Genomic DNA, 19530 nt, shown 5'->3' on the forward strand with positions numbered 1-19530 from the left:
TGTTTTTTTGAGTAGCTAACTGACAGATAGGCATGATTATCCTTAAGGATAATCTTTTATTATGATGCTTTTTTACTATGAGGATACTCCTATTTTATAGGAAAGCAAACTGACACTGGTTCTGAAGCTAGGCTGAAGACAGAGCGACTAAACTAAAATCAGCCTTCTGAAACAGGTTGTTTAGGCTGTGAACAGCAAAAGGCAGAATCAGAGGTTAAATCCAGTTTCTGTCACATTTTGTCCAGCTGCAAGTACAAGATCAGCCTTCTCATCAACAGCTGCTTATTAATTCTTGCATGAATACATCAGAAAAGAACAACAACAAAATAATAACTACACTGATGAAACTTTTCCGTAAGATGGGAAATGAGGCAGAATCGGTTCCTCTTTTGTTTTCTGCTGTGGGCATGCTTTCTTAAGTATCAAGTTGATGATACCTTTAAAACTATAAATGCATAAAATATGAAATGGGTTATTTTAAAGCTTACTGTTGCTTTTGGCAAAAATACTTGTTATAATTTCCAAAGTTTTCTTCATAATTCTGTTTTTACAAACCCCATTAAAATACAGACCTGAAACCCTCAAACTGCAGATTTACCTGAAGTGGAAAGTGTGTGTTTATATAAAATGCTGGGATATTATCTCACTTGGATATTTTGGTAATGGAAGTTATGTAGCGCTTAGCCATTATGTCTTATAATTTAAATTAAATTTTGGAAATTGCTGCAAATGGAACTCCTGTCCTCAGAAAAGCACACAGACCCCGATTTAGTGGCCAGCTCTTCTCTTTGCATTTAACTTTATTGATAATTCCCAGGTAGGAATACAATTTAAGTTTTCTCCCAGGGTTGGTTTTTCATTAAGGTCTTCCTCTTTAGCAGGAGTTCTAAAGGTGGATCGCCCCTCCTTGCATCCTGCCTGTGAGCCTTTGGAGCCATGTACATTATAAGGAACTGTAGGAATAAATGCCCCTGATCTCTCCAGAGTTTTAACTCTGAAAGCTAATGCAGATGAGGAGCAGCCCTGTTTCTCTGTGAGGTCCTGGAGGTTGCAGATCCAGTATACTTCAGACTTCCCCCCCATCCCCAATCATCTTGTGCTGTCCATGGGTTTTAGATCAACTGCTGCAGAACCCAGGTGGTTTAGTTTTTACTATGTTACTGCTTCCTCCTCCAGAGAGCCCTAAGCTTCTGTTTATTCTGGGGGCAGGGGGACAGGGAGAGCTCTCCCTCCTGCCTCACCTGTTTTCCTCAGACATCAAAGCAAGCCAGTTTACTCCTCCTAGCTTAATCCTCCCTTTCTCCCTCCCACCAATGTTCTGCAAATTTCCTTGTATTCTTCTCAGAGTTATCCAGTGTCCATGGTATTTGTCAGCAGGTTAACTTTTGCCCTGGAGGTACTTGCTGGGAGTCAGAGCCCCTCCAGCAGCACTTTCCCCTCTGGTGCCTGCTACTGCAAGTCTCGTACAGCTGGACAGGTAGCTGTCTGGCAAGAAAAGAAAGCGCTGAATGAAGGGGACATAAATCAGAATAAAACAGTGCCTGTGACATCATTTCTGTGAGATTGCTGCTTTCAGAGGCTGAGAAACGGTGTCAGTAACTGCAGCTCCTGCTGTATGAAAATACCTTCCAGACAATTCTTAACTAGAAGCTGAAATCTTTTGGGGGTGGAGAAGAAGAGGGGTCAGCTAACCAAAATTGTACCAAATTGTTCCTTTCCTTGGAGGTAAAAAGGATAGTGTCTTCTAACACTGTGTGGCAGTTCAGCTGGTTAGCAGCTGCCCAAATTTAGTCTTAAATTAGGCCAAAGGACCTATAGTGTCTTAACAACGTGTTTACCAGAGCAGCCTCTTGGAATTGCTCCTTCATGGTGTTTAGGGTGTAGGTTAACTTTTGTTGGTATTTACTGAAAGCTTCTTTTCTTCCCCTTCCTTCTCTAGCCAGGTGGTTTACCCTTTTAATTTTTGCTGTACTGAACATACTTGCAGACTTAAGTTTTCAACCAGCATGGTCCTTTTAAATAAGAAGCCAAGTGGCTACAAATATCTGAATTATCTCTGTGGTGCCTCCAGCACTTCCAGCATCAGAAAGCTGCAGGTGTACCCTCAGTAACTCTGATAAATATTTCAGAAATTGCAACTGCACAGACAAGCAAATGAGGGGTATCTTGCACTAAAAATGGGGATTTATAGTACTGAACCATTTATTAAGCTGTATGGGTGCAACCTCTAATGTTGTGCCCCTCTGTTCCACACTGGGAACTCCTCCACCTCTCAGGAAGGCTGCATCTGTCGTGGCAGGGGGGGTTTGGGTTAGCTGCCCAGAAACAGCTAACTTGGCAAAAATTTTTAGTGTCTTAGCACACAAGTGTTAGAAAAACGCATTTCAGTTAAAGTATGATATTTATTTCCATTATGAGGAAGAATCTAGAAGAACAGGAGCAGCGGTGTCTTGTTTAGGAGTCAGATAAGCTCTGCTGTAGGGAAGTGGTATAGGTCTACATAGTAATGATGATTTTGTTTCTCACTTTTCCCTGTGTACAAATGCCCTCACATAAACCTGTTCTGTGGGGAGTGATGCAACTTTGATGTGCTGTAGGTACAGTGAAATTGCCCTGTTCTCTAGTTCAACCTCAGAGGCTTTGTGTTAATGCCAGATCATAGTAAAGACAGGGAAGAATTATGGTGGTTATGTAGAAGTAATATAGTCTAGATGTGAACAGGTGATTCAGTTAATTTAAAATCTATTTTCATCAATATTTGGGTTTTGTCTTTTAGTCTGTAATCTGTGATGATTTTTGCTTTAAAAATAAAAAAATTAAAAAACACCAACCTTTCTTACTCCAAAGCAAAAGAAAGTTATTTTAACAAACAATGCTTGTTGATGCGGATGCACTACTGGAGATTTTAAGGTCCAGAACTTCCCAATATCAGCTGTGGGAAAATGTGGTCTTATTTTCCACCTTGAAACTCTGTCATAGTAAGGAGGAATAAATTCCAGCTTTCAGTGCAGTTCATTCTCACCTGCTTGCTACTTCTTCCTAATTCAAATTCAGAATCAGTGTTTTTTTCTTTTCATACCATGTCACCTCAGAACAGTCCATGTAGACTTTGAGGATAAAATCCCACAGTTTGGGGCTGTCTTTTATTCTTTACACCCTATCTCTCCCCACCCCCTGAGGATTTTAAAGACTGATTTTAAAGCATTTGTGCAATGCAGTATTCAAGTAGACCATTAATTGATATGCAAGGTATTGTATGCTTTAGGCTGTAAGAGAAAATAAGCAATTTGCTTCATTTCACAGAGTGAGTTCTAACTGTTATTAAAGTGCATTTGTAGTTGCATATTTTCCAGTAAAGGTGACAGATTACTTCAAAGCTGGTATTTTCTTTTTGTTAAACAAGGTTCTCAAATAGATCCATCTTGCCCACGTATTCTGTTCTTGCCAGTTGGCTTTGAAAGCTGGTGCTTGGGCTCATCATTCAGAACTAGCTTCCAAAAAATGAGGTCCCATGCTGTTTCTATCTATTGAGCTAGTAGGGGCTGGAAGGATCTGATCTGAAGCCAAGGCAAAGACTGAATTGATGGAATCATATCTAATGGGTTTGCCAAGTACTGCCCAGTCATGAAGTTCCACTTTCAGGGAAAGAGCACTGAGATGAGGGGTGACAGAGCATTTGCTGTGATACCAGCTATCCTTCGTTTTCCTTACCTGGACTTAAAGCGAGGCTGCCACATAGGAAAGAGCTAGTTTTTTATACAGTGCATTTTCACACATTTATATCTTATCCCTTCTGCATGCTGTTTCTTCATTTTCTTCCTGGTTGCATATATGCATTGGAAGAAGAAAATGCTTACTGCCCTTAAAGGTATTACACATGTTTTAACCGTACGTAATGTATCATCACAGAGGCATGCTTGCATATCTGGTATGCTTGCTTCCATTTGACTCCGTCTGCACACACACAAGCACTCAAGCAGAAATGCAGACTGTTTCAGGTGAGTGGTCACCATGCAGTGGGACTGCATGGAGGCCGGTTGTCTGTAAGGCCTAATTCTGCCTCTCAGGCAAGTTCTAGTTTTCTGGATGCACCCATAGGATGGAGATCATACATACACTCCAAGAAACTACTTGACAGGATTGCTTAGATTTTCCTCCCCCCTTCCCATTCCCCCTTTTCTAGCAGCTTTTGTTTGTGAGGTAGTGAAAGCTGGGGTCTCTTGTCTATGTTCATATGTTGAGTTTTTATATAAACTGCCAGGATAGTCTCTGAAACCACAGTGATGATACATCGCTGTGTGTCATATATCCAATTTGTCACCAGCTTCTTACAGTATCTGGCAGAGAGCGGGACCTAAATGAAATCCAGTTGACTGGAGCACAGCTAAAATCTGATAGAACTGACTTTGATAGATCAAATGGTTGAAGAATTTGGTGGAGCCAGTGTAGATGTAATCTGTTCAGCCACTTCTAAATCATTCCACAGTCTTCAAGTCTTGCTCATCTTTGCAGCTGTTGCAGTGGTCAGGAACAAAAAGGGTTTTTTTGCCATTGCCTAGGCAAGAGATTGCCTGGGGTGAAAGCAGTTGCAGATCTTGCCTCAGTCATCCATGCTTGCAGTCAGTTCTGACAGCTGTTGCAGTGGTCTGTGTGCATAGGCTTTAATTCAAAATCTGAGAACAGTTTAGTTGAAAAGACTCAGTTGCCAGCCTTTACTGTCTGTCCTCCTACTGTCTGTCCTTCATCTGTCACCTCTCCACCATGATGTTTTTATTTCAGTTTTTGTTCATACATGAGGCTGCATGCGACATTCAGCTGCAGCAGCAGCAACCTCTAGAGTAGGAAGGAGTGGTCAGCAGGTCTGACACCTGCTTCAGCTAGTACCTCCTATGCATCCCAAAGGTTAGCTGCAGAATTTCTCATCTTAATGTATAGTGGAACGAAATGGAAAGACCACCTTGCTTTTGCATCCCCTTGTCTTTAATCAAATGCCTGTTAAATGGTGGTTGAAATTCAGAGTAGCTATCTACAAAAGTCTGTAGGTCAAATCATAATGATCTTGAAATAAATAAATAGCCTCCAGAATGAAGCAAGCTATTGTTCCGTAAGTTAAATACATGCTTTTGAAATCTCTTCAGAAAATATGTGTAAAGCCTGGCATTCCCACCTAAATACATTCTAATTACCTAGAAGGTCATTAGAAAGTATTTAGTTTTGTAGCTTAGATCATCAGATATGCAAATACCTATACTGAACGTATGGTTCAAATGGTATTTCAGAAATTGAGCATTTCAGGCCTTGTATGAACCCACAATACTGTATTTGGATTTTTTTTTAAATGCCTACTGATAAGAGCACCTAGGTCATTCCTGTCACCTGAGAAGTAACCAGCGCTTTACCCTCCTTGATGAACCCTGTAATAAACTGTTTGTTTATTGAAAGTGGATTTTTTTTTTATTAAAATGCCTACCTGTTGTACTTGCAGCATAAATAATTTGTTTGAATCATCAGGTGAGTGCTGTTAAGTTATAGTGAGCGAGGAAAATTGCAAAAACACAAATTAGGATCCCTGTCCTTAAGTGTATTTCAGTTTGCATTTTGATAGCAGTTTAGAAATGTTATCGCCTGTTTTGTCACAGACATAATTCACATCTTTCTTCAGGCACTGTAAACAAGAGAAATGGTTTAATGGCTCCATAAAAGGCACTCTGTGCTGATAGCTGAGATTAGACCCTTTAGTAATGGATTTTTGTGTGCTGGGGGATGGGGAGGGCTTGGCAGAGGTAAATGTACTGGTAAAGAATCTTGGAGAGACTGATGTATCTGAAGTGCCTGCTGCATTTCTGTGTGTATTGGGAGATAGATTTAAAAGTGTGTCAGTGTTGGCTTTATCAGTAGAGGGGCCTTTTCTTGATTTTGAAATTTTACCAAGTGCTACTTGGGTCACCCCAGTCAGGCTAGCATCTGGAGTTGTAGTGGTATTAATTTAAATGTTTTTACATCTTCTGCCTTTTCATCTTGCTATTAAGAAAATCAAATCCCCTCTGTTTAAATGTATTCAAGAAATCTGTCTAAGCTAACATCGCATATTAACAGTTTTGCCTCAGTATATCATAAAAATGAGTTACTTTATTTACTATATCAGGTTTAGAGGGTGATTTGAGAGCATTTATATGCTCAGAAAAAGCAGTTCAGAAGCATGCAGCAGAAATGTTTTGGGTGTGACTTACTGTGACTTTCTGGTTACTTTCTTTTCTCTGCAGATACATAAAGTCCTTGAACTTAGTACATGTAAATGTAGTATCACTTATGAGACATCAGAGTTCACTAGCACAAGTAAGGTTGCTGCTGTCAGTTGATTTTATACCACATAATAAATGCTCTGGCCTTAAAAGTGTTGATCGTAACACATCTTTGTCTCTTTGGTCAGTGGAGTCAAAATTGCCTGCCCTTAACCAGTATCACTGAATTACCAGTAATATTTCATACCTTTTAAAAATATGCTTAAATTAATTTTCTTCAGAAAATAGATTTTATTTTGTCTTGGAGGCAGGAAAATGAAATTTGAAAATTATGACTTTTGCTCAAAGCAGAAATGATTTGAAATTTCATGTGAAACATTCCTTGTTTCTTCTTTGCCTTGGACAGTCATTTCTTGAATTGAAAAATATTTTAAACTATTGCTTTTATATTTGATGCAGTGCATTTCTGGAGCTTTCTCAAAAGAAATGATTCAGTTCTATCCGTTTCTCGGGCTGGAAAATATACAAAACACTCCCTTCTGGAACAAAATGTTTCTTCCTTTGAATTAAGAGTTCTTAATAAAATTGTTCTTTGTATTTAAACTGGGTGTCATGAGCAAAATGTTTAGGATTAGGCTGTTGACAGCAAAGGAGAACAGCACTTCAGAATGAGGGGTAGCAGATTTCACCCTGTATTTTTGCGTGTTCTGTGTGAGTTTACTTTGTGGGGACATTATTATGGTTTTGTATAAAATCTAGGCCTGTACAATAGCACTTTATGTGTAACACATGAGCCATCTTACTCTGCCGATACAGATATATTTATGCACAGAGAATATGCATACAGGAAAGTATTATACCTCAATCAATTTGCTACAGATGGCAGCAGTCCTTCTGCTTGTCTCATATTTGCATGTTGGCTTCACAGAGGCTCCAGACAGGGTCTGTGGATTGAGTCCGTTCTGATACTGATATGCCTGACTTTCCCCAGTAGCTGAGATGAGGTGTTGAAGACATCCATCTGAATACACATTGTAAGATTGTTTGTCTTTCAAGTTTGGAAGTAGTTACCTGTAAGTAATCACTCGGGATGAAATCTTGGCCCTTGGTCACTTCTTAATAAGATCGTTATTAAGGCAGAGTGCCTGTTACTTTAATAGGGTTGAGACGCTGTTCTGGGGTTAAGTAAAGTGAATTTGCCATCAGGAAGAAAAAAGCGGTGGGGAGCTGGTTGTTTGAAATGTCATTTTGTTAATTTGGATGTGTTGGTAGCTTGGTATGCTGCACTAAAATTAGATTGTATAAATAAGCAACCTTGCTCTCCTCAAAATAAAATGGATTGAAAATATAAAATTGAGCTTAGCAAAATGGTGTATGTTTAAAATCTGGTTTAATAGGTGCAGTATGAGTGCACCTATGAAGAGTGACAGGTGGAGGGTTTCATTGATGATACGAGAACTGTTTTGAATGTTTGAAATTTTGGTGTTGGAATAAGTCTGTCATCTTCAGCCACACTTAAGATGTGGTTTGAAAGGTCAAGTAGCCTTCGAGAAAGCCCCCCAAAAATGCAGGAAGTATTTTTCTCAGGCTTTTTTCCTTTCTACCTCTAAAAGTGGACACTTAAGGAGTTACAGATAAAGCTTAGCGTGGTGACTGTGTCAGGGGACTGCCCGAGGAAGGCTTTAAATTTTACAGCTACATTATCTTTCTGGCCCTAGTTAAGATAAAGATCTAATATAAAATCACTTTGGACTGTAATGCTTCCCCTAAATGAAATGAAGGTGTTAACCTACTTGATTTGATACACTTTACCCTAGCTTATAAAGCTGAGAGGAAGGTGAGGTAAACTTTAATTAAAACTACAGCACAGATGCCTTCTAGCACTGTGCCCTGTACCTTGCTAGGACTGTACAGTAAGCAAAATAAAATGTACCTCACAGCCGAGGCAGCAGGCTGGAGCCGTGTTCACTGAAAGTAATTTAATTAGTGTTGATCATGACTCCAGATGATGGTGATTTGATAAGGAATAATTTAGTACTTAACAGCCTTTTACATGCACCAACTCCATGTGGGAAGGTAAAGCAAATTGCACAAAATGAATGTGCTGCTTTCACTTGTGCCTGTGCCAGTGAGCTGGAAAACTGCCTGTTAGCAGACGTTCAGGCTCTCAGCGCTGTGATGAAATACCCAGCCAGTTCTCCACACAGGGCTGTGGTGTGGGAGTCTCTGTACTCCCGTTATTTAAAAATAAATAAGGGAAGTAATTTTTCATAACAGATTAACTCTGAGGAAGTAGCAAAGTTAAAATGAAAAAAAATAAATTAAAAGATAGAGCAGCATGTGGCCTTTGTGCAAATACGTGATACTGGCTTTAAAAAAGTCTTGTGTTTTAATTCTGTGATTAAAGTCAAAGAGGTTGCCTGCTTTTCCATCTGAGCCACTGTCCTGGAGTTGTGGGGCCCATCACGTGCATTAAATGTGTGGCATGTGTTATCTGACCAAGACATGCAAGGAGAGTCAGCAGCAAAAATTCACTAGCAAACATGAAATGAACAACAGGATGTCAGCCTGCTTTGCAGTTATGGTGGAAAGCTGACTGGGTCGCATTGTTAAAATGTGAGAATCTTTATCCAAGAAGTCTGTATGGTCTTTTATTTTAGTGCAAATTCAGACCGTTTTGCTCAGAAAAAAGTTCTTTCCTTGTTCACTGCTTTTCATCTCTGTCTCTTAAGTTACTGTGCTGTGCCTCCTGTATTTATGTACCTATTTTCCTTTGTAGTCTTTCCAGGTAATTGACTATTAGTCATCAAATATAGTAGCTCGGTAGCAGCTGTAGAGACAATTCTTGTGAGTTTTGTGAAAATATGTGGCTAAATAACATTGTGCTATCTTGTGGATGTTTCAGCTGAAAGGCAATAGTAAAAGCTGGCATGTAATAGGATATGAGAGGACCCATTTGTGAAAATGTTTTCTGAATGTTGCCCAACCGTGGGAAAACCCATGGTGAGAATCTGGAATCTAGATCTTACTCACAGATTCTTACAAATCAGAGTTTGTTAGTTCTGATGCTGGCTTCTTAGACAGCATTTCATTTACCTCCCCCTCCCCATTAAACATATGCATATGTAGTATCAGAAAATAGTGTGTAACAAACTGTCTTCCCTAAGTTCAGATGCAAGGGAAGGGGCATGATACTACTTAATGGTGTATAATAATGTCCTGCTTTTGTGCTGAGGTTCCCTATACAGGGACTGCTTGCATGTATGTGGATTTCCATGGACGTACAAGTGTCCGTGCCGGGCTGGAGTGTGATGTTCAAACTATGGTGTCGTGGTGATAGCGTCAAAAATTAGTGATAAAATTGAAGCAATTTTTGTGGCACTCTTTGAAGTGAACTACTATTGCATTTATAGCTAAAAGCTACCTCACTAATATTACTTAGAAACATTTGGTGCTTGGGAAGTATTTTGCTTCTGACAACATTTACAGTAGTTAAGCCAAATATAAGTGGGCTGTTATTTTCCTGCTAATGAGATGGGATCCTGGCCATCATTCTATTAAACAATAAAAGTGTTAATAGCCAATGCAAAGGATCTCTGGTGTCTATTTTTCAGTTGACACCCGAAGAAATACTTGAAATGTTTATTTCCTTTATTGTTTTTAGTATTACAGTGGTTTAATTAATCATGTGTTTAATTAGAAGTGCCTAGCTTACTTGAGAAAGCTCATTGTTAATATTGTACTTGGGTTTTAATTACATTTTCTTTCACTTTACAGTGGCTTTTCATGGTCTCCCTGTGAAAATCAAGAAGGAACCCCATAGCCCATGTTCGGAACTTGGCTCCACTTGCAGTCAAGAGCAACCATTCAAGTTCAGTTATGGGGAAAAGTGCCTGTACAATGTCAGGTAAAGCAATCAGGAGCATGTTTGCAGTGAGAGCTGCTGAGTTAAATAAGGACTGACTAAAGAGTAATAAAACCATAGTAGTGATCTTACAAAAGTTACCTCTTCAGCAGATAACAGACTGATGAGATAATGCATTTAGCTGATGAACACTGATGGAGTTGTTTACAATTGTATCAAACACATAACCATTTTAAAGCAGCATTTTTCATTAAAATGCATATTCTCCATTCCTTCTCCATGGGAGATGGTGAGAGTTTAAAAACACAGGGTGCAAGCTTGAAGTAGAAGGAAGGACTGTCTTGTTTTCTGCGAGTTGGGTTGAAAGTACTTTCAAAATGCATTGCACACATTGGGAAAGAGAGAGATCTGTGTCACAGGCAGGAGATTGACAGGTCTGAGCAATGCATTAGGTATTCGACAAGTTTTGCAGATGTTATCTGTGTGTGTTTGTGGGTGATTACAATTTAAAATACTATTTCATTAGGCTTTGCATCTTTGTTACCTATTCAAAAGCAAGTTATCTTCTTTTATAGGGATAGATAATAAAAGCTTTATTTATTTGTGGGTAGTGGAGGGGCTTGATATCACTGGATTCTTTATTGACTTTCTTTTGGTTTGCACTTACGTGTCACTCCTTCCTTTAGTGTCAGCAGTGAAGGATTTCTTATTGGCATTTCAGTCTACTTTAGGATCTTTTATCTAGCTTGTGAGTTCTTAGTCTCATTAATGTGCTACCGAAGCTGTTAGCACTTAAAACATTTACATTTAACTTTTTGGCTATAAAAGGAGAAAAAAAGAAAAAAAAAGGCTGGTCACAGAGGAGTAATTTTGATTTCAAAAATTAAAATGCATATATTGATAGATTTGATGGGTGCTAGGGTATGTGATATAAGCAAGTATGCAAGTTCATGCATGGTGTCTGCCTAAGATCTGCATTTTTCCTGTTTAGAAGGAGGGATGATCAAAGTGTGCTCAAGATTTTTCCTGATTCAGGACACCTTTGAAAATAGCATCTATATATTTGTGGTACCAGCACTTTATTTTGGGGGGGGGAGCGAGGGGGAGAGGGATCCTGTCAGAAGAGGCTGCTGTCATCCTAGTGTGGTTAGCTAAGCCAACATACCATTGTTATTCCTTCCCTCTAGCTGTATTGTTTTACTGTCTCACTTTGTGGTTTGTGCAAGCTCTGAAAAAGAGTCTTGACAGGCACTGCTGGCTGTTCGTGCTCTAGTCCAGGTGCTTCTACTTTTATGTATTTTGTATACCTCCTGTTAGAATGTCACTGTAAGACTGAATAGTTGAATAGTTTAAAAATACATATCTGTGCCCCAGAGAAGAAAATGCTGCGTTGAACCACTTGCCTCTAACATGTTTTTTTCTGTGCTCTTCTTAACGTAAAATAGAGAATTCCTCTGCCCCAGTCTGATAAATGAAAAGCTTATGTGACTTTTGTTTGTTTTTTCTCACTGTAGATGCTACTTTTTTTTTTCCTTCAGAGAAAATAACCTGACCTTTTTCCCCTTTGCCTTACTGATAGTGCCTATGATCAGAAGCCACAAGTGGGAATGAGGCCCTCCAACCCACCGACGCCATCCAGCACTCCTGTGTCACCACTGCACCATGCCTCCCCAAACTCAGCTCAGACTCCTAAACCTGACCGGGTTTTCCCTACCCATCTCCCTCCATCCCAGTCCATTCAAGATAACAGCTTCCCTATGGACCACAGGTAAAACACAAAACACTTGAGGGATCTGTACAGAAAATGTTTCAGTTGTGGGTGCAAGTCTTTTATATAGGGTAGCACTGTCTTCCTGCCCACAACTATTCCCTTTTGGTTTGGGGGACCAAAGTGAAAACCAGCAAGTTTCAGGTTGTCAGAAATATGTGTGTTTTATGAAAGACTGGCACCCGCTTTAGTGCATTTCAATAGGAGTTCATATTGGCAGTGGCAGTTTTAATGACCTCCTGCTTCTGTCTGGTGAGGGTGGTTACAGGGCGCTAGATAATCTCATCTAGGTTCCCTTTCTCATGTTTATGGTTTTCCATGATTCCCAAAGATTAGGCTGGATGGTCTTTCTAGGTCCCTTCCAACTTGGGCTGTTCTATGATTCTGTGATTCACTTGATGCTACTAAGCCCTACGAGGTAATGAAGTCACAAGCAGGCATGATCCTGGATAGAAATATCTGTCCTCTTGCTAAGCAATTCACCTATCTAAGAAAGGGATAAGTGTCCATGTTAACGTTACTGCTTCAGAATATTCTCTGGAAGGGTGGATCATTTTTCCAACCCCATTTGAAATGTAGTATTTCAGACAAACTGAGATGCCAACATAAACTGTGCTTACATAACATTAGTCAGAGTAAAAACCACAAGAGCTAGAGACTAGAATTAAAGTTTAAACTGTCCTTAAGTCACCCTGTTTTGTTTTGATATGTTAGAAATCCCCAGACTACTGACTGACTGCCTTAGCTCAGTTGTGCAACAGATACACTCAGTGGATTTCCCTGATTTTTGAGATCAAGCACTTGCTTGTGGAATTCTGTTTATCCTCACCTTTATCACATGAGCCTGTTTATGTGTGCTCTGTTGTGTGGTTGCTCTGAGCATGTAAAATTTTAGCTGTATATAAAGAGATACATATGTTCAGAATCTTGGCTTAGCTTTTGAACATCAGCAAATTAAGAAGCACCTGGAAAGATAACCACAGTTGTTGGCAGCGTGATTTGCAAGCTTCTGCTTTAGAAAGGGCCGTTATTTCCAGGGATTTGTGCAGATCACTTCTGAAGGGGGTTGCTGAGGTTTATGTTGCCGTTTTATGCTCTGCTGAAATAGCTTTAAATACCACCCAAGGTTTTCTATAAGCCGTTTCGGCAGTGAAGAAACACCAGATTGTCCCCTTCAGCTGCAGTAGTCACCATCTTTCCCTCCTCTCCCTCCCTGCTGTGGACTGTGGTCTAAGCACGCAGCCCCCCAGTTGGAGTGAGGCAGCAGTTTTGATTACAGGATAGTGGATAAACTTGTATCTGTATGTACACCAAAGTCAAGTTATCAGCAGACTAAAATCTCCAGAAGCTAAATGGCTTCTGTGCAGAGAGTAGTGGTAAGATTTATCAGATGAAAAAGTCTTCTGTTTTGGAGCAATTTGTCAAGAGAGTACTGAAGGTACATGTCAGCCTTAATGTGAGTATTTATAGAGATTTGCATGCATCTTAGTATACTTTTCTGTACACATAAGACTTGCTCTGCACAAGCTTTGTAAGCTCTTTACATGATCCCTCTCACCTCCATGTTTGGTGTTCATGTTCCTTAGGGCATTTTGCAGTAATGTTTCCCCTCTGTAAAAGAACATGATGTGTTCAAGTCAAAATAGGTGACTCAAGCCAAAAAAAAAAAAAAAAAATTTTTCTCCTTTTTTTAATGAAAGGTACAATTATAAGACATTTTTTCCTCTTTTTCTTATTTATTTCAAATCTTCTCACTCCCAGCTTGAAGCAAATGTATACTTCATATTTTTTGTGAAATTCAAATCTTCATGATTTTTAAGGTGATATGCTACTACAATGAGTATATTTAGAAAATGTCACTGAAACAAGGGACCTACCTATGTGAGTTCATATATAAATCTGTAACTCAGGGCATATTTCTTCAGAACATGCATTGGTGGCACAAGATAGCATTAGTATCTAGAACATACAGCCCATACGTCTTCATACAGGGCATGAATATATGAACGATAAGTGGTCCTAACAAGTACCAACAGGAATCAAATCCACTTGTATAAACAAATGGCTTGATTCCATACAAAGCTTCCAGTACAACAAGTATTATTAACTTCCTTTGAGGCTTTGTGAGTGAGCCTGTTTCTTATTTTAACTTCAAGTTGCAATTTTCTGATTCACTCCTTGACAGTTCTTAATGATAATTTCTGCTTCTTTTTTTGGCTAATGAAAAAAGGAAAAAAGGGAAATGAATGCAGTGCCAGTCAGCTTAACTGTTTCATAATACATTTGAGTTTCTGAGTTTATTTTCTGCAGGTGTAGGTGGAATTGCAAAACCCAATGCTACAGCGCAGTACTCTTTCTACTGCAAAATATTACATTACAGCAGCATTAAAAAAAAAAACATCCATTGTCTCCACTACTACATTGTAATAGTTTCTGTAGCTCCCACAGTATTTATAATTAAGCAATGATAGTAATTATTTGTCAGACAAAGTTCAGAGCAGTATTATGACAGATACTAGAGTTAGTAGAGTTTAAATTGTTTCAGAAACACATAGTACATATGTAGTATGAGTTGGTAGTCAAGGGTTGTATTGCCTGTGCAGTCAAACCTCTGCATTCTTCTTCACTCACCCAGTTTTCTCCAAGGGAATATCTGCTTTTGCTTGTGTGAACCAAACTTTTTTTCAGATCCAGAGTACAGGGAGCTGAAGAATGATCAGTTCACTTGCAGAGAAAGGCACAGGGTTGAAGTGTGTGTTTGTTTGTTGGTTTGTTGTTTTTTTTTTTTTTTTTTTGTTTGTTTGTTTTAAAGTGTGTCTTGTCCATGATGAGTAATAGCAGGACTAGTAGGCAATTTGCTGAAAGAAACTTGCATCTGCTGTGATCTAGTGCAGACAAAGTATTACTGCAGTGGGGGTTACCATTACTGTGGTAATCTGCAGGAGATGACAGGAGGTCTTTGTGCTGTTGATAAGGGCATGGTGGAAAAGTAGCATCCTTGCATTCTTTATGCTTCTGAACCTGCAGCTATCCAAGTAATTACATTCAGGCCTTTTAGTTCAGGTAGGTATGTCTTGTGGAAGAAAAAACAAGCATAATTTCTTGAGTAGTGTTGCATGTAAATGAAGTTAATTTAAAAGTGAATTATCACATTTTATGTCTACTGAAGAGCATTTGGGAGTAGTGAGTGGCAGCATGGCTTGTATGAATGACTTCTTTCATTTAGAAATGACCAAGGGAACAAATTAAGGCAGGAGGGGAATTATTAGTCATTGTTTCTCTTTGCAAAAGTTTGCAGCCTCTCCTTTATGTTGGGTGCTTACATTCCTTTCCCATTAGAGCTGGAATGCAGTGCCAGCCTTGCAGGTAGATCTCCCACAGCACTATCCCTGAGAGGACAGAACTGTGGACTTTCACCCTGGAATGATTCCAGGTGTTATGGCAGACAGTGCTCTTTATTCAGAATGTTTGTTGTGGTCAGAATGGTTTTTGTGTAACAGTAAGAATGGTAATAGTAAGTTAGAGCAGAAGCAATATGTTGCTAATGCTTGTGAGAGAGCAAAAACTCTGCCCAAGCCTCCTTTGTCTTACTATGGTCCGATGTCAGTCTTTCTGTTGATTTGAATCTGATGCATTACCTGTTTGCCTCTTCTGTTGAGAGAAGATACTGAAAGCCAAACAGATGGTGGTGGGGACAGGTCTTGGAGCTGGTGTTAATCGGTGGGCTTTTTTGTTTGTTTGCTTGTTGCTAAATGATCCTGATGGGAGCAGTTGGAATGTCATAAGCAGAATGTTTGCTACTGAAAAAGTGATACAAGTACTAACCATGACCTGTGATGATCTTTGGGAAATGGAATGTCGCTCAAGCCCTTTACATGACCTCTCCTCTAACTTCTGTCCTAGATTTCGCCGCCAGCTCTCTGAGCCTTGCAATTCTTTCCCACCTTTGCCTGCAATGCCAAGGGAAGGACGTCCAATATATCAGCGCCAGATGTCTGAGCCAAACATCCCCTTCCCACCCCAAGGTTTTAAGCAGGAGTACCATGATCCAGTTTATGAACACAACGCTATGGTTGGCAGTGCAGCCAGTCAAAATTTTCCCCCTCCTCTGATGATTAAACAGGAACCTAGAGATTTTGCATATGATTCAGGTAGGTGAGACTCTCCTTTAGTTCTGCGTAGTAAAATAGTATATGAATCTAAGCCAGTGCTATTGGTATTTTGATTGTACAAATTGAAACTTGCTTTTTTGGCTTCTAAGTCTTCAGAGTAAATTAAGTCTGAGTTTACACAATAGTAAGATTGCTACATGGTACAGTGTGACTTGTGCCGCCATTGCTTGCTCTGCAGAGGATTTCATTTTCCAGAACTCTCTGTCCAAAAAGCGCGCAGGTTAAGAAAACCAGAGAAGAAAAAATCATGAGTACAAAACTGAGCTTTGCTTAAGTGGGGGCTTGTTCTGTACTCTCTCGTCTGTGACCTCTGAATTTGTGTGCTCCATTTTTACAAGCTCTTTCATTTGTCTGCCAGAAATAGAGGACTCTTTCTCTTCTTGCTTGCACTACTTTAAATCAGGAGTAACTCCGCTGAAGTGGGGTTTATACAGCTATAAAACCAATGAGGGAGAAGAATCAGCCAAATTGGTGTCAGCTTCTCAGTTTGTGCATACTGCTGTGTTTTGTGGAGGTACATAATCTGTGATGCCAGGTTGCTGATGTAGAGAATACGCTGTTGCTGTTAATAATGTTTATTATGATTGTGGCAACTGGAATCGAGCCTTATTGCTCTATGGACAGTATAAAGCAGAGGAGGCAGTGGCAGAGCCTGCTCTTAATAGCTTCTGGTCAAAATAGAAAAGATAAGTGATAGAAAGGATAAAAGCATAAATCAAGGGAATAACATTGTAAATGTTTGCCACAATTTAAACATAATGTTGATATTATACTTGGGAAAAGAGAAAGAGAATTAGGGAACGAGTACCAAGTAACAAGGAAAAGAAAGCTGGAATGGTGGCATGGAGAGAAGCTGAGATTATAACAGCATGGAGTGGGCTAGGTGGGGTAAACCGTCGATCAGTATGGAGCAAAGAAAATGCAGTCAAAACATGTTTTTCAGTTTTGGTGTAAGTGATTTCTGCAGCATCTGTTCAGTCTTTACCTCTTTCCTGCTCTGTGTAAGTTGTACAGTTGAAAGGGAGGGATCGCTGTGAGTCCTTACTGTGCTTCTGGAGGAGGGTACCTTACTTTTGTGCACTTGTATGCTGAGTTGGGTAGGGAGAAGGGGTGGTACTGTTTCACTTCAGTCTGACTCTTCCTCTGGGTTTGCAGTACCTGCAGTGCTTTCCTGCTGGTTCAGTCTCTGCCTAGATGTTTTTGCCATTAATTTGCCAAAGGCAAATGGTAGCTGAGTTGAGGTCTCCGTTGAAAGTTTAGCCGGTGATAGACTATCTTGCAATTTGATAAAGCTAGGACTGGCTTTTGTTGTATTTTCTGTAGCTAACCTAGCATTTTCTATGTGGTGGGCTGTTTTGTGGTATCGTTAATATAAAGTTCTGGTTTTAGAGCTGATTTCTATGTTAGGACAGGGGAATTCGGAAAGTAGAGCTGCTTTCTCCTGTCTTATTCTTGATAAGCAAAGAACCAATCTTTAGGCAATTTGAGTTAGGCCAATACACGGAGGGGCTTGGGTGAGATATTTTTCCAAGCTGAAATATAAGACAATATGAAAATGAGTTCAGATTACAAGGATCAGATCTAGACCTCCACCCATTTATTGATGAAGGTTCTGAAATACATGTCTTTGGCAGTTGTGTTGTCTTTAATCTTACAGAACAGCATGGGAGAAACTGTCTGCCTAGTTAATGTGGCAATAGATAATAAATAGGGGACTGCAGCTTCAGGCACTGCCAGTTCCTTGCAACCTTCACTAGCACTGTTACTTATCCTGCTAAATTAAAGGGTGAAAAAAGGCCCTTTTGTAAGCCTGCTTCACATTCGGCTAGGAAGTGGGATCTTCTTCTTGCATACTATTTCTTTAAGTCTGGGTTGCCTGGTTCATCTTTCTTTGGGATATTTTTTATGTAAAAATAGGAAATTTTATTCCCAAAGGAAGATGTGCAAACTTGCATCCAATCCTGTCATATCTTTCTTTTTCCCTTTTTTTTTATGTGCCAGCAAGATCAGCATTCCACTTTATAGTAATGATGTTCAAGTAAAATGGTTGTTTCTTTTGTAGATGAATAATTAGTTTTTAAAAATGTAATAGCTGTGTAACCAGTGGTCATGAAAAATTAATCTGTTGGTATCAGGAAGTACTTTTATTGGCCTCAGAATATCTGCATTTAAGTTGACACATCTGTACACTCCATAAATTGCAGTCAACAACTGTGGTCTGTTGATATTTTGTTTTGTTACCATCTGTTCTCTAGAAACCATCATTTTCCATCTTTGCTAAGAGTATGTTAAATAACCCCTTAGGAAACATAATGTATTTGTCACTGAATCATTGATTTCGTTTTTCACCTGTGGATGTTCAGGGAAGGAGGAATGCCAGAGTTAAAAGTCTTTTTTTGCATGGTATTTTATTGCAGCTCAACTAAGAATATAGAAACATATTTAAAAAGTTCATTGCAGTACACCAAGATGTTCCTTTTGGGATGTTTCTGGAAGAGCCTCATAAAAGTTCATTGCTTTTGTGCACTATACTTTTATACTTTGTGGGAAGCTGGTGAATGAAAAACATTATTATGGGATGATTATAACTCTATTAAAACATGACATTAATTATGACATGGGAAATGGCAGATCAATTAGTTGTAATTGTAATTGCAGGTATGCAATTTCTATTGCAGAATGTTTGAGATAATGGAAAAAGAAAAATGTCAACAGAGTAGAAGCTCCTCCTTATACATCCACACTTCTAGAAGTCACAGGGCATCATACATGTTCAATCAGACTTTGTTTTCTGCCATGTACTCTTTTTTTTTTTTTTTCCCCCAAGGCTGCCAGTTGGATGTATTTAGTACTTGATGCTATATCTGGCAACTTTGAGCACAAAGATGTAGCCAGAGACATGGAGTGCTTTAAGATTTTGCATCATTAATGAGGCTTCCCAAGATCTTTGTTTAGAAGGGCTAATAGTGGGCATTTTTGTACAGTTAGCACTTCTAGAATTCAATTCATGTAATCAGGTACTTAAACAAAAAGGCCAAACTTGAGATACCCCATCTATTCTGGGCTTTATTTTTATGCAGGTTCTTTTCAGGCTTGATCTTCCCTTCTTAATGTAGTGCATTTGAGATAGACTAAGGTAGGACTCTAGCTATGCACGTATCAATTAATATTAAAGATCTAGTTTTAAAATGACATCTTAAATTATTGAGTTTATATCATATTTTAATTTGACCAGTTGAAATAGTTATTTTGGTTGGAAAGTTCTTTAGTGAGCATGTCTTTGGGTACTTCAAAATTTGTCACACAGTGGTGTTAGAGGTAAGTAGAGGAGGAATTGTTGCTTGCATATACTTATTACTGGTTGCCAGAAATCTGTCTGTTGAAATCCAGATCACAACAGATAATGCCTCTAACCTGCTCAGTCATTCATGAGCAGGATAGAGGCATTAGCAGGGTTTTTCTCACAGTTGTATTTCAGGGTAG

At 39.2% G+C, this 19530-nt stretch overlaps 1 protein-coding gene across 6 annotated transcripts in view; it reads left to right on the forward strand.

Moving 5' to 3' along the window:
- The window catches only part of ETV1 (ETS variant transcription factor 1), a 63057-nt gene that overhangs the window by 23260 nt on the left and 20267 nt on the right, over positions 1-19530 (forward strand). For all 6 annotated transcript variants that reach the window (XM_057424588.1, XM_057424591.1, XM_057424587.1 and 3 more), the window contains 3 exons: positions 10020-10149; positions 11687-11875; positions 15779-16026. In XM_057424588.1, the coding sequence (XP_057280571.1) occupies positions 10020-10149; positions 11687-11875; positions 15779-16026 (567 nt within the window). The remainder of the gene's footprint in view (positions 1-10019; positions 10150-11686; positions 11876-15778; positions 16027-19530) is intronic.

Source organism: Pezoporus wallicus, unplaced genomic scaffold (genome assembly GCF_028554395.1).
Source record: "Pezoporus wallicus isolate ANWC-B61680 ecotype Strahan unplaced genomic scaffold, APGP_CSIRO_Pwel_v1 contig_5007, whole genome shotgun sequence".
In the NCBI taxonomy this organism is placed as follows: Eukaryota; Metazoa; Chordata; class Aves; order Psittaciformes; family Psittacidae; genus Pezoporus; species Pezoporus wallicus.